At 48.8% G+C, this 15,185-nt stretch overlaps 2 protein-coding genes across 2 annotated transcripts in view; one reads left to right on the top strand and one right to left on the bottom strand.

Annotated features, from left to right (window-relative positions):
* Positions 1–8,040, bottom strand: part of SUSD6 (sushi domain containing 6) — a 91,115-nt gene extending 83,075 nt beyond the window's left edge. The window contains exons 1-2 of the mRNA XM_064713614.1: positions 7,921–8,040; positions 6,106–6,250 (exon numbers count right to left, since the gene is read on the bottom strand). The gene's annotated coding sequence lies outside the window, so the exon portion shown is untranslated. The remainder of the gene's footprint in view (positions 1–6,105; positions 6,251–7,920) is intronic.
* CCDC177 (coiled-coil domain containing 177) lies at positions 7,211–12,791 on the top strand. The gene is made up of 2 exons (XM_064713609.1): positions 7,211–7,361; positions 7,945–12,791. Exon 2 carries the CDS (start codon positions 7,953–7,955, stop codon positions 9,849–9,851), a length of 1,899 nt encoding a protein of 632 aa, XP_064569679.1. The 5' UTR covers positions 7,211–7,361; positions 7,945–7,952; the 3' UTR covers positions 9,852–12,791.
* Positions 12,792–15,185: the final 2,394 nt, after the last annotated feature.

Below are 15,185 nucleotides of genomic sequence, written 5' to 3'. Positions count from 1 at the left end.
CAGTGGTGTCCTCCCTTGCTATCAGAGACACTTTGCCCAATAAACCAGAAGATCACATTTGCCTTCTTAGCATTTGCTTCCTTTGGGTACAATCAGCACTCATGCCATGTCCAGAGAATGACACTCAAAACCCAGCAGAACAATTTCCCTGGACACAGTGCCACTGTACAGGCACCATCCTGCACAGGTATCTCACTGTGGTGTTCTTCAGGGCCATGGACCTGTACTGGCACCATCTCATGAATCTCATCCCTGAAGAGTTAGAAGAAAAAAAATTGTACAACAAAACCCAAATCACTGAGTACAGCGAGCCTGTTAGTTCAAGGAGAGAAACTGCAGGATGTGACCTATATATACATGTATAGGAAGCACCAATTCTACAAAACTGCTATGGTAAACTATCCATCATCCCACCCTCTTTAGCATGTTCAACGATACAGTAGCTGCATCACTGCTTATGTGCTACAGTAAAGAGGTAAAGGGGATCTAAGATGATGAAGGACAAAACCTCCTTCACCATAAAATCCTGTAAGCAATTTAAGTTACCTTCCAACCATCTTAAATTCCTCCCACTGCCAAGTTTATCTAATGTACTTGTTATTCAGCTTCATTATCACATTGACTCTGTTCTACTTAGGGAAGGTGCTATTATTCCTCTTCACAGATGGAAGAGGGTGGTACAGATCCCATAGATACCAACTTCCACCATTTGCTTAGTAAAAAAGTGACAAGCAAAGAACTGAACCTGCTCCTAACATCCATTGTTCTCAACCCTTCCTGCTTTCCAACAACTTCATGCTCCACGATTTCCCAAAAAGCAACCCAATTTACTCTCAGCTTCTCCTCTGTCAACCCTGAAAATTAAATTATAAAGTCAGGCTTCTCTTGACTAATTCTTCACAATTAAGGGTAGCTGTAGAAGTCTTTCTATTACACAGTACGTTTTTTTACGGGACATTTGTTAACTTCTTGGATTCCCACCCGTTCTTTCCTCATGATTTTGCATTGTTTGGCTACATACAGACTCTGTACACCTCAAGAGAGCAGCAAATCTTAATTTTCTTTTCTTTATATAAAAATCAGCCCTTTTCAAGTCGCATACTAGAACTACTGTCTGCTGACTTTCATATTTTCTGAGGCAACATCTGGCATAAAAAATTGATTGCAAATATGATCAGTTAGGAAGATTTTCTCCTAGCAGTCTTCCAGTTGGCTTCATTCCCAGAAATCGGCCCAACAGAAAAGAAAAATCTATTTGGCACTGTCTCCAGTTGCAATTACTCATTCTTCAGGTAGAACAGTTTCCCCCTTGGGGAGGTTTTGCTGACATGCGATTAACATTATGGGTTCTGAACTGCCCTGGAACTGGTATGGCCTCTGGGGTTCTGGACAGGTGCTCTCTGATGCCTAAGGAATTCAGAATCCCTGCTCATGCTGTAAAAGATTAATAGAGGTTATCCCCTCCAAAATCTAAGCATATAACTATAGGTATAACTTGAGGAATTTAAACCTAATCCTATCATTATGGGTAGTAGGTTTCAGCTGCAGCATTCACCCATAATTAAGCAGAATTATTCATAAGGGGCTTTGGCCAGAGTCATGGCAGCGTTGTAGCTCAGGTCATTGTTAAACAGTGTTAAATCAGCAGGGGCAACTCAGGCTTGGGCTACCTCCTGTGGACCCAATGTGGGAGAGTGATGCAATCCTGCCCATGTGTGTTCACTTTGCCTTCATGAGTGGGATATTTGTCCTCCAGCTCTCCTGAATTCAAGAGCAGGCATCATGGGTTTAACACCTCTCTGCCTTTCTCCTCAGGCCATAATAGACACCAATGCAGGCTGAGTGCATTGGCCCCATATGCATCCTTTACACTCCATAAGCATGGGTGTAGGGATAACAAAACAAGGAAAGGTCCAGCTTCCAACTCCTGACCCCTCTCATGCTCCCTGCTGTGCATCACTCCCAGATGAGAGCAGAAGGAAACAGCAAATCTCTTCCTGCTGGCTGCCAGCTCCTTGGCACAGCACCATCAAGCAAGACCAAGTACAATCTAGGAATGAAATAGCAGCTCATATTTAAATTGGAACATTAAATACTATATCCTAGAATGCTGTGTTCTGATGTGGCTTCCAATAGGCCAAGGAGGAGTGATGTGAGATTTTTTCAGTTCTAAAAATACCTAACTGATAAAATCCAAGCAGCAGTGAAGGTAAAAATCATACCAAAAGAGAAATAATCTTACTATTCAGCTAATGAACACCTCAGATTAGTTTAAACAAAAATAATTTTAAATCTCCAGTCTTAATCTGACAGTTTGTTCTGTTTGATTACACTTTGCATTTTACTTCCCTGGAAGAGCATCACCAGCAATGTCACATTTCCCACTGTTCTTCAATAGCTTCATGCTGTGATTCCCAGGCTGTGCTAGAATAAATAGCGCAGCTTGGAAACTGAAGCAGCATGCAAGACTGATCCTTTGCTCAAAACCAACAGTTTTCAAGTAAATAAATGGGATGTAATTGCATTCAGCTTCAGCTTGAAAATGTAACCATGTAGCATTAGGATGTAGCCTTCCTGTTGAGTTTACATTCAATGGGCCTTGCTTATTAGAGCCTATTGTGGGTCACTGCACTATTTGTATCTGGAGAGTAGCTCATGCACACGTAGTTTGTAGTCCTGCATGGATACTCCAGTGGTGTATTCTGACCTCTCATAACAAAGACATCCTCATACTCATTTCAGCTATTTGTTTACCTCATCTGAAGTTTGCTCTATGACCTTGGGGCCAAATCCTCCGTGATTCACTGTGTGCAAGGGCTCCATAACTCCCTCATGACCCATGAGCTCCCCAAAGAAGCCAAGCCTGACCAGAAGAACTGTGTGCATTAGGTTCAACAAACACATCTGAGGTTTGGTTTCTGCCAATACATGCCAACATTCTAATTGCTCCAGAAATAACCACTGACAACAGAATATCTTGAAAACCAAATAAAATCTACCCTAATACCTATACTTGTTTCCATGGAAATATGCAGTGACAAGGTTTTTTCCCCTCATTTTCTCTGCCAGCCTACCATAGTTTTGTTCAAACAGTCCTGGTAACTGACTAGGTTTACCCAAAAACAAAACTACTGCAGATGTGCCAAACTTGCACAAAGCCAAATAGAGCTGTTCAGCATGACCCCAAGAAAGCATCCATGCAGCAAGACTGCTGCCAGTCCTCAACACAGACACAGACAATCCTCTGCAGATCCCTTCAGCCAGGGACCAACAAAATCTTTTCATTACTGAGGACTAACTGGTTTCAGTGAGACAGCAAACAGCACACACCATGGTGTTTCCCAGCAAGATGAACACAAATAACAACTCACCATCAGCACACTGGCCTCAGACTCCAGCTTTGTATTAAAGTGAAAGCTATAGTACTTGCAATGCAAGTCTGTCCCCAGCGGCTGCCAAACATTTTGCTTCTGGCAGTAACCCTCTGCATCGCCCCCCACCGTATGTCACCATTCCCAGCTGCCTCCTCACGCCCCATCTCTTCTCTGCTTCCCTGCTCTGGGCAGCTGCCCCAGCCAGAAGCTCCATTTCCCTGGGGACCCCAGTGAGGGTAAGCCACAGATGTCAACATTAGGCAAAGCCTCTGGGCTGTGACCCGTGGGGATGGTGCCCCAGCTTTGGGCAGTTACTTTGAAGTCTCTCAGGATGCTGTGCACTCACCACACCAGAACAGCCTGGCAGGGGGAAACAGAGGAGGGATGCCTTGCCACGTCTCTCAGCAGGCAGTCTGTGAAGGCAGGAGGAAAGCAAATGCCATCCTGCCATCCATGCAGGAAGGTAAAGGCAAGCTGTGCCAGGACTGCAGGCAGAGCAGAAGCACAGAGTGACAAAAACAAAGGCAAAGTGTGGGAAATATAAAAAGGGAACCAACACTGAAATCTCACATAGGACTTTGGCTTTTGTCAGGTTGTTACACTGACGTTGTGGCATGCTGGGCTTTGGACCTTGGCTATCAGGCTAGCTCAGTGTATAAAGTCAAATGGGACTTTATGTTCAGCATTATCACAGAGCAGGCTGTAAAATCACTCAGGTGGATGGGCTGCAGGACTGTAAACAAAGGATTTTGGCATGTGACAAGTGGCTGTTCAGAGGGAAGGAACCGAGGATACCATGGTGCTGGGGATCAGTAAAACATTAGACTGACCGCCTCATTAAAGTTTTAAATTAGTGCTTAAACTATCCAGCTAACAAAAGAAGGTTGGTGTGTCCGGGGAGAGGGGCAGGAGCTGCAGCTGGGCAGGGAAGGGACATATTTGGGCAGATACTTGGTGCCTGTGACCCAGCAGCAGCTAGGAAGAGAAGGTCAATATGCCTGAGAGATGCTAGCAAAAATTGTGTCAGAGGCCTCCCTATTCTCCTCTCCCCAAGGCTGTCACTTTCCCCTTATCCACAGGGCTTGGGAAGGTGCAGGAATATTTTGGTGTAAAACCAGCAAGAGTCTAAGGAAGACGGAATAGGCTGAGAGTTCAGGTAGCTACACAGTAGGTCAGGGTTGTCTCAACAACAGTATAAAAAGCCTGAGACAGAGAGTAGAAATTGCAAACTAGATGAAGATAGGATTCAACCTGGAAAACAAAGGCTATTTAGCAAGGAGGAAATAATTCACCAACTAACATTCCTCTTGGCAGAGGAGGGAAGAGTTCTGGAAAGTCAAACTATATTGATCTAGCCTTAGGAGAGCCAGAAAATTAGCAAAGGGGACACAAAGAAATTAGCTAGACAGGAGGAAGGCAACACACCAGCACCAGGAATGTGCACAGAGCTACCCTGCCAGGCAACACAAAGCTGAGTGCTGAGCAGGAACCCACTGATCAGTTCAGGGCTGTGCCTACCATGAGAATCTGACACACCGGCAGGAGACAGAAGGTGATAGCTCCCTGTGCAACCGTGGGGGGCTGGATTTGTGATGACAGTATGTGTTCTTGTCTCTGAGGGGACATAGAAACAGTTGACAAACATTTGTAAGGCACACATCCAAGCAGGAGGGAGTGCAAATTACTTAGAGCAGACTAAACAAAGAGAAGGAAAAATCAAAGCTGAAGGTAACTCAAAAGCTTTTACCAAAGAGCAACCAATAGTAGGTTGTGAAATAGCTCCCATGAAGAGAGCAGGGAAGAACCCAGGTTTGGACAGTTTTAAAGTTAGATGGGAAGAAAGTAAATAATACATGAGCAATGGAAGGCATACGGAAGAATTTGTTGAAGTGATACAAAAATTTCCACCCATTCAATCTGTAGTTCCAGTTTTCCACTGCCCCACATCTCTTGCTATCATTAGTAGTGATGCAAAATTAGAAATGTTTATTAAAGCATATCATTATAGTTCTGCTCCACCTGAGCACATAGATTTCTAGACATATCTAGTCAACAGAGAATTAGGCTTTATAATTGTGTCTGGGAAAATGATTCACAAGCAGCGATCCACTTAAACTCCTCCAATGATCTCCTCCTTCCTCATCCCAAAACTCCTGTAGTCTTGATGAGATAGGGATATGACTCCGTGTTTGGATAGTGTGTGTTAACGTCTCCTAAAGTCACATCCAGCTGCTTCTAAAAATCTCCTGATAAATCCCTTTTTAATTGCATTTGGGAGACCACTTACAGGTCTCCCAAAGATGCACATGGAAACCTGAAAAGATCAAGGTCCAAATACAGTCCTGATGAAGGCTGAAATAAGCAACATGCCAAAAGCTTGGAGGAGCCTACACCTTACCTGGCATATGCACTTAGCAGCTTAATCCTCCCCATGAGGAGGGAACACAGCTATGGCTCGACAGGGCTACAGCAAGTATTAATGGTTAGCTCCATCAGCCAGAAGGCTGGGCTCTTCACACGGCAGAGCTGGTCCCTGGCCTCAGGATTTTTCACCTAACTAATAACCAAGCTTTATAACTGTCCCCTGCAGACTATCATGATGATGAATGAATGAGATCAGGTCAGTCAATATGGCGTATTGGTGGAGTTTGCTCACTTGCTGTGGATGCATCATTACCCTGTGCATTCATCAGCACAGTCTTTGCCTGTACAATATGAAATGACAACCAACCTTCTGCTCATCAGCTTTCCGCTAAGAACTCCCAAGCCTTTTTGGGTCCTTCTTTTGCTCTGTATCCTTGTCCTGGGCCATCCTGGAAAGTTGTTCGGGAAGTACCATATCCTTCCTTATTAAAGCAAACCATATTAAGGTGCACCTGTAGGAGTTAAATGAGAAATTGCTGAAAAACACTGACTTCATAACACCGTGATTAATGGTGCATTTACTACTCCTGTCCTCTGCCTGAAAAAAATCAAGAGTTGCTCCACTAAGTGGCACAGATGCTCTGCAGCTCCACAAGCAGCAGTGATCCTCTTTTGGCTGAATGGTATTTCCAGAGCAAAGCATTTCTCAACTCCACTGAGGCTGTTGAGCCCAGGATTCCTGTAGAAACCAGGGATATTTCAAAGTAACTGCAAGCACCACATTCAAACTGGGTACTCAAAAAGGTGTACTGTACAGCCTGACACATCTTTGCATCAAGCAATAGCTTACACCAGCACAAAAGGGAATAAGGTTTCATGGCTGGAAACTGCTTTGAACTGAAATCTGAGATCTTTGCCATTCCTTTCCAGCTCTGGCGTGAATTCCCTAGGCAGCCCAAGGCAGGCATCTTCATCTCCCTGGGGCACAGTTTGCCATCTGTAAAACTGGGTTAGCATCTCCTGCTCCTTCTTACACTCTTTTTATCCTGTCTATATTAACGGTAAATACAGATGGGCTTTTTTGTGTGCAGGTACAATGCAAAACTAGGGGCACGACCCTGAAAGTGCCACTCATTTAGGGACGGTCTGCAGGGAAAGACGCGAGCTCGGAGCGGCAGGTGCAGGGCAGGACGCACGGATTAAGGGATGCGCACACAGGGATTGGGGATGCCTGCAGGGAAGGATACTCTCCTGGCGGGCCGGGCGCTTACCCGCCACCCGAGCTCGCCGCAGCATCACCGGGCCCGGCCCCTCGCGGCGGGGAGGCGGGGGCGGGTCCCCGCCCGGCCGCAGCGCTGCCCCCGGCCCGGCGGCGCGGCGGGGCTGCGGGGCGGGCTCCCCCCGCTCCCGCCTCCGCCCGCCCCCCGCGCGGGGCTGCAGCGGGCAGCGCGGGGCGCCGCAGCCTGCGGGCGGCCGCCGTGCCCGCCGCCGCCGTGCCCGCCCCGCAGGTGGGGGCGCCGCGCGGGGCCCGGGGTGCCATGGACGAGCCGCCGCCGCCGCCCGCCTGATCCCCGAGGCCGCCGGCACCGAGACAAAGAGCGGGGCTGCGGCCGCGCCCGCCCGGTGAGTGCCGCGGGGGACTGGGGCGGGCGGGGGGCTCCGTCTTGCGCCGCGGCCCGGGAGTAGGGCTCGGTCCCGCTGCCAGCCCTGCCTGACACCCCCGGGCACCCCTCTCTCCGGTCACCCATTCACGCGCGGACACTCTCGTCCGCCAGTCCGCCAAGCCCAGCGCACCTACAGCATCCTCACAGCCTGACTACCCTCAGTCCAGACTGCCCTCCCGGCCCAGACACACCCCGTGCACCTCCAGCATCCCCGTTCCTTGCCGAACGATTCTGTGCCCACTGCCCGAACCTGCCGGAGGACCCTGAACGACCCCCGTCACCCCAAACGCCCCCGCGCTCACAACCCGCGCGTCCCGAGGACTCCCGCACCACGCCCCTATGCCCGACCGCCCAAACACGGCTCCCCGCCCCCGGACACTGCCCCTCCGTGCCCAACACCTGCCGCGACCTGCCCCTTTCCTGCACAAACGCAGCCCAGCCCAGGCACCCCCGGTGCGCCCCTCACCCCTGCCCCGGGGACACAAAGGGGTCCGTGCGCCCGCTGCCCGCCCGCTCACCCGCCGCCGCTCTCTGCCCCGCAGGCCGAGCCATGGTGGAGCCGCCGGCCGAGCCTCCCCCGCAGCCCTGCCCGGCGCCCGGGGGGGCGGCGGGGGGAGAGCCGGCCCGTCCTGGAGAGCAGTCGCCGCTGCTGCACCTGGACCTGTACAACTTCGACTGCGCGGCGGCGGAGGGCAGCCGGTACGTGCTGACCAGCCCGCGGTCGCTGGAGGCCTGCGCCCGCTGCGCCGTGCGGCCCGTGGAGCTGCTGCCGCGGGCGCTGGGGGACCTGCTGAGAGAGGCGCCCGGGCGCTCCATGCGGGTGGCCGCCGGCCTCTACGAGGCCTACGAGCGGGAGCGCCGCCGCAAGCTGCAGCAGTGCCGGGAGGAGCGGGAGAGGATTATCCGGGAGGAGAAGAGGCGGATCCTCGGGCCCCTCGGCAGCCTGCCGCCTTCGCCCGCCGCCCGCGTCTCCTCCCGGGCTGCGGCCGCAGCTGCCGGCGGGCCCCGGACCCATGGCGGGGGGAAGGCCAGGGCATCGAGGGGTGCCAAGGGCAAGAGCCACTCCCTGGACTCCTTGCAGAAGCGCCGCGAGGGTAGCTGGGGCAAGACCTCCTCTGAGTCGGGCGCTTCGTCGTCCTACAGCGGGGAGAGCCTGCGGGAGCGCGGGGGCAAGGTGTGCGGCCGGGGTCGGGGGGTAGCCGCCGCCAATGGGACTCTGCTGGGGCGCAGCTTCAGCCTGGGCGACCTCAGCCACTCGCCACAGACTGCCCAGAGAGTCGAGAGGATCGTCAGGGAGGTGAAGAGGAAGAAGGGTCTCTCAGAGGTGCCAGAGAGGGACAAGAAGATCGCGGCATTGATGATCGCCAAGCACCAGGAGGCCAACCTCCTGCGGGAGCAGCGGCAGGCGGCTCACCTGCAGTGGGACAGCCAGCGGCGCCTGGCTGAGCAGCGGAAGGAGCAGGAGGAGAAGGAGAAGCAGAGGGCCCTCCTGCAGGGTCAGCGGATGTGGGAGAGCCAGGTGGAGAAGCGGCGAGGGAGACTGAACCAGGAGCAGGAGGAAGCTGCCCTGATGAAGCAGAAGCAGCTCCTGGTATGCGAGGAGAGGTGGCGGGAGCAAGCGGAGAAGCAGGAGCGGCTGAGGAGGGAGAGGCTGGAGAGGGCCATCAAGGAGGACAAGCAGAAAAAACTCCATCAAGAGCTCAACCTGAAGGCAAAGGAAGAGGTCAAGAAGGAGCACCAGGAGCGAGAGGAGCAGCTCCTGCAGGAGAAGCTGTCCACAGCTGCACAGAAGAGGCTGAAAAAGGAGGTCCAGCTGCAGAAGGAAAAGAGACTGTTCAACCAAGCAGAGAAGCTGAAGCATGAGGCCTTGCTCAAGGAACTGGCCAAGCAGGAGGCAGAAGAGAAGGAAATGCTGAAGGCATCCCTGAAGATGAGTTTGACAAAGGCTCAGGAGAACTACGAGCAGCTTGTGGAGAAGAGGAACCAGGAGCTGAGGGAAAAGGCCAGGCGTGAGGACATGCAGATCCAGAGAGCTAAACTGGCAGCAGAGAAGAAGGAAAGAGAGCAGAAGGAGCACTTGGAAGCACTGGCTAGAGAGACAGAGAGAAAGCTCCAGCATGCTGCCCAGGTGGCTGAAGAGGCTGTCCAAGAAAAAGCCCGCAAAGTGGTCTTGAGCCGTCTGGAAAAGGAAAAAGTGCAGAAGATGAACAAGCAAAAGGTGGAACAGTATGAGGACTTACGGCGCAGGGAAATTCTCCTCTCTATAGAGAGGAAGCTGGAGAGAAGTGAGCAGATCTTCAAGGAGAAGAAGACTGTCTTAGAAAATGCCAGGTCTGTTGCTCGAGCATCCTTCCATGTCCGGGAGAAGGTGCGGGAGGAGACGAACATGCGCACCTTTGACAAGATGGCCTTCGAAGCAGAACTGCATGCTCAACTTAGTAAGAAGTGAAAGATCTTGTCATGGGTGAGTGAGGATGCACCACTGGTTGTCCATCATAATGTGACAGAAAGCTCCTCGGCATGAGCATTTAAAACACAACGAAAACCAACATCCACCCTAATTTCGTGTTTTAGGGGAGCAGGGTACCGCACAAAAATGTGGCAGCTATTTCACATACTGTTTTAAAAACATTTTTCATTCTGGGTGTGTTTTAGAGACTGACCTCAGTCATCTTTACAGAGAGGAAGCAAGTTTTTCTGTCCTCCACCCCACAAGCACATGCATTTTTTTTTTGGAGAGAGCTGCAAAATCTGCTTGAAGCCTCTGAGTTATTGATTGATTGTTTACACCAGAGATGACTACAGCTGCACTCTCCAGCGGGAAATGCAAACAGAGGTTGCTGACTACTAGAGCCTGCTGAATAAGAACCAAAACCACCCCAGCTGATTCTGCCTGCAGTGATGGGCAGTTTGGTTTCAGTTACGGGACTGCATTTTCAAAGCTGCTGCAGTCCCATGCTGAAGGGAGGGAGGCTGGAGTACCGAATGCCATGTACTCTGGGTGCCCCTTGACTGGGGCCAGTACCAAGCTAGGGAAAGCACAAATCAAGGCCATGTAAGTAGACATCATGATCAGAGCTGGGCAGAAGCTGTCTGAAAGTGCACGCAAACACAATTTATTTTTTGCTGTTACCCTTTCCAAGGTATCCTCACCTCTCCTCCTCCTTTTCAAGGTTCTCTTACAAACATCTCTAGAATTCCTTCTTTTTTTTTGGAGGAGGGAGTAAAGGAGAGAAATTTGTGGGCAGTCCACAAACTTACAAGCACCCACACAAGTCACCTGTTCATTAAGATATGAAAATGAATGAACCTGTGGAATCTGGACTTTTGGAGAAATACAGAGGTCACTTGTAAATGGAAATCACCACCCTCCAGAATTCCCAAAACCTTATCCAATTTGCCTGTCTTGAGCAGGAGGTTGGACCAGATGTTCTCCAGAGTTCCAAGCTTATAGTTCTCATGAGCTGCGTACAATGACATGTTTGCCCAGCTCTTATCAGTGTCTACTGAGCAGGGCAGCATTTCTCTGCCACTGGTGCTAAGAGCTGTATTCTTATATAGAGCACAAGAAAGAGAGATGCACAAAATAAGGTACATTACAGATTCTCTCAGATGAGGATCATGTGTTTTTTATAAGAGCTAACTCAATACTATTTAGGGGGAACTGAGTTCTTCTGCAATTAAATGCACCAGAAATGGGAAAAACCTACCTGTGCCCTGTGTACAGCATTCAAGTACAACAGCATTCTGCTCCAGGTTTCCACATGGACTCTTTGTTGAGTTGGATTTGTAAGCACACATCTGAAGCAGGCACTTTGGTTTGGTTTTTTTCTGGCTCCGGGCAGCATCAGCTCTCTGTTCCATCATCTGTGACGCCGGATTGGGTTGCTCTGATGATAGCAGTCAGACCTGGAGCACGGAGGAGAAGCACCAAGAGGAGACAGGATCTCGTTTCTTTGAGGATGTCTCTGACATGGAACATAGTAGAAGAGACAACCAGGAGAGGGTTGACATATGGCACAGACATGCAGTCTAGCATGCATAGATTGCTTACCAGAATTTCCCAGGAGGTAACAGCTTGTGAGAACCTCCTAGAAGGCTTTAAAGGAGTTGTTAAATGAACACTAACAATAGACCAAATACACTGGTGCCCTGCAAGATTAGAGACATTACACAGTGTTGAAAATTAAGACATAGGTATTTTTTTTATTTTTATAAGATTTGATCTTTGAATCAAAGTATGATTGGTGGTGTTAAGGGCAGGCAGCATGAAAGTAGGAATTAGGGCACCTGAGCAGTGTTTGCTCTGTCAGTCATTGGCTCACTGTGTAATGCCAGGCAAGTCCTCAGAGGCTGGACCTGCTCCTATTGATATAAACGGAAGCAGAGTTGGGCTCCTGGGACTCACAGGAAATAGTAAGACTCTGATTGGCAAAGCACTTCAAAGACTTTGGACAAATGTTGCTTATAAAATACAAAGTAATATTTATTTATGTATTTATGTATTTATGTATTTATTTATTTATTTGAGTGGTTATTAAAGTAAAACACCCCTTAGAGAAAAGTGTTAACACCCAAATCTGGTAATTGTGGAAAGGACAGCTGCATTAGTGTTTCCAGCAGGGAGGCTATCCCTTATCCTCAGCCTCAAAGCAGCAATCAGAACAGTGAAACAAATCCTGTTCTAACACTGGACAAGGTCCTTGAGAAAACACAGACTTCACATGATGTCCGTGCCTCAGTGATTTGTGTGTGCCCTCGTACCTGCAAAGACCTAGAAAAGAGATGGTCAGTGGCTCAAATCCAGCCACTGGAAAACTGCCCTTGCTCCCTGGCAGCACTAGAGTTAGGGTAAAACCTGCAATGACTCCAGCATAGCCAGTGTTTCATCTGATTTGTAGCCTTTGAGGCTGGAGAGAAAGCCTGCCAGCACATATATGAAGGGTTTTGCTTCCTGTGTCGTTGCACTGGGGTTGAAATTCACTGCTTGGTTAATTTAGCAGAGGGACAAGGGGGAGAGATGGGAAACAGTGGAAAGAAGGCAAATGGTGATGGGTGAATGAGCAGGCAGCCTCTAACTGGAGGAGCATGTTTTCCCTAAAGCTCTACTGCAATCTACCTGAAGACTGTCCAAACCTCCCTCTGACAAGGGCATTTCCAGACGGAGAACATTCTGCAGCCCAGGAGACATGGCCACTGACTGTAATTACACCTGGGGTCCATCTCTTGCTGCTGACTGAGTTTGACACCTTGGGGCTACAGCTGAACTAATCAACACAAACCTACATGAAGGTAATTGGATTGGCAAACTAGTGTTCCTCTACTGTGCAGTGTACAGCTCAAGTTTTGAATGTGCAATCTGAGAAAAATATTTTTTTTTCAAAAGACACTGATCTGTGTATGGATATTTTTTATTTCTGTAGTGGTTTAAGTCCTAAGTCCATGAAATTCAGTGAATTTTATGAGTTTAAAATTGAAGCATGGAAAATTTAAGTCAGCAGTTTGGATGGAGGCATGAGGTATTTCTTGGGTCTGTTTATGCTTTTGTTTATTTGAGAAGGAGTTCTACTGCTGGATTTCTGTAGGAACAGAAGTTAAACCAATGGTCACATGTAAAAAGTATGGCCCTTTTAGATGGGGCTTATTTGGTGTTTTTGCAACTGAGCTGCAGGTTAGGGAGAACTAAAAAAGCAATCAACATGGAAGAGAAGCACTGACTAAAGAGCAGTTTCTTTTGGCTGACCTCTGGAGGAATTTTGGAACACAATGGAACACATTTTGCCCATTCAGAAATTCTTGTTTATGTGGATTGTCTAGGCTTTAATGGCATCTGGGCTGAAACTGGAGCCCTTCAGTGCCAGAGAGAGTGCCAACAATTTTACCTGTGTGCTTCCTCTTCACACAAAATTCATCACTAAAACTCATTCTCTCTGTCAAGGTTGAATTTGGCAGATATGTCTAAAAGCTGTTAGGAGGAGCAGCTGCACCACCACTGGTTAATATTTTGCAAGGTAAATTTTAAGCCCGTTTATACTAAGTTCTTTCTCCACATGCTGTAAGAGGGATGTAAGGATTAAATTTCTCACCTTGGTTATCTATTTTCCTCTTAGGATGCTGTGGAGCTGCAGACTCATTCTTTGCTAAAATTTTTCCTGGTGCCAGGGGAATCTGTTTGCTAAGAAAATGCTGAATATGCAGTGCTCACATGTTTGATAGGGGACTTAGTTAAAGACATCTACATGTCTTTATTAAGCCAAGGCTGGACAGGGAGGTGTGGGAAACAGAATTTGCAATACATAGCCCGGCTTGTTATATTTTACCTGAGGATGGCTTCTCATTGCCGCAGTTGTTGCATCAGAGAAAGACTTGCTTTCAGCTGTGGGCGTTCTTCTGCAGGTAAAGACAAAAATGTAGTAATTGAAATGCCATTTCAAACATGAGGTTTTTTTGGTTTGGGCTTTTTTTGGTCTTGTTGGGGTTTTGTTTTAAAGAAGGTGCAGGGAGATGTAAGGATGAGATACAAAGCTAGTTAGATGCAGCACATTACAGATGGTAACTGGTGTCTTCACACGTAGTTCTGCTCTGTGGACCTGAGACTGCGCTGCTTAGTAGAGCAGCCACTACATCCAGGAGAGCAGAGGTGCTCTTGGAGGTGCTCTGTGATGTGTTCTCAGATCACACAGGCTCCCTTCAAAGCAATCCACTGTAAGCTCTAATGCTTTGCTGCTCCAAGGGAGTATAGTTTGTTAGGATTGGATTTAGCCTATATAGTTGTAAAAGAAGGCTGTCATAGGCAAAACACTGGCTTAGCGCAGTCCTTCTGGAAGGCAGCCCTGAGACACCTGCTTTGCAGTGCAGTACAGGGAGCTGATGGAGCTTTAATACAGCTGCTTGGGGGAGTGCAGCCCCACAAGTCCTTGGCAAGCAAATAGCACCCACTCTGAAGAGCCAGGTAAGAAAATCATAATGCTTCTGGCTTCTAAGCAGGCAGCAGCTCTGCCCTCCTTTTGGTGAGATATTACTAGGTGATTGTTCAAAGAGAAAACACTGGGAACAAGAAAAAAAAAGCAAAACTCTTCTAACCCAAGATACCTGGAAAGAGATTCTCCATTCATGGAGACCATCCAGCACTATAGGGAGGCCAGTCTTCAGAGCCTTCATAATGGAATATGCCCCATATCCCACATACCTCTTAACACTAGGACCTGAAAAAAATTCGTTTCTAGAGGCCTGACTTCTTTGTCCTTAGCCCATTCTTTGAGCATGCATCTTTACTGTGAAACATTACTTTGTTACTGTAAGATTCTAGTCTGAAAGGACCCAAGTCTTTCTCTGGTAACTTTGCACTCATCTCCTGCATCCCTGCCATTCAGAAATCCTCTGCATTGCAAAACCACTCTGGCAGTAAGAATCATCCTGTATTACAAAACCAAACTGCCAGTGCTGTTTTGTTCTTATGTGCTTTACACAGCTCCCTGCATCTAATCTCAGGACCTGGCTGAGGTAAACCAGTTATCGCCCCCAGCCTAAGTACAAGCAAACTGAAGCAGAAAGAACTGATGTGATTTGCCCTGGGCCATGTTGGCCTCCCTGATCTAGCTGGAGCTCTCACTCACGTCCTCCCTAATCCCCGTGCAGTCCTCTAATTGGCCTCCTCTGCTTGCAGTGGAGGGATATCCCTGTGCCCCTGCTGTGGCAGCTCCCCTGACTCCTGATCTGCAGCTGGTGCTTCATGGAGGATAAAGGTTTTAAACCACCAACCACCACTTCTGGGCATTGTCTC

This window comes from Zonotrichia leucophrys, chromosome 5 (genome assembly GCF_028769735.1).
Source record: "Zonotrichia leucophrys gambelii isolate GWCS_2022_RI chromosome 5, RI_Zleu_2.0, whole genome shotgun sequence".
Classification (NCBI taxonomy): domain Eukaryota; kingdom Metazoa; phylum Chordata; class Aves; order Passeriformes; family Passerellidae; genus Zonotrichia; species Zonotrichia leucophrys.
Note: the sequence above shows the minus strand (reverse complement) of the source record. Positions and strands in the feature narration are given on the sequence as shown.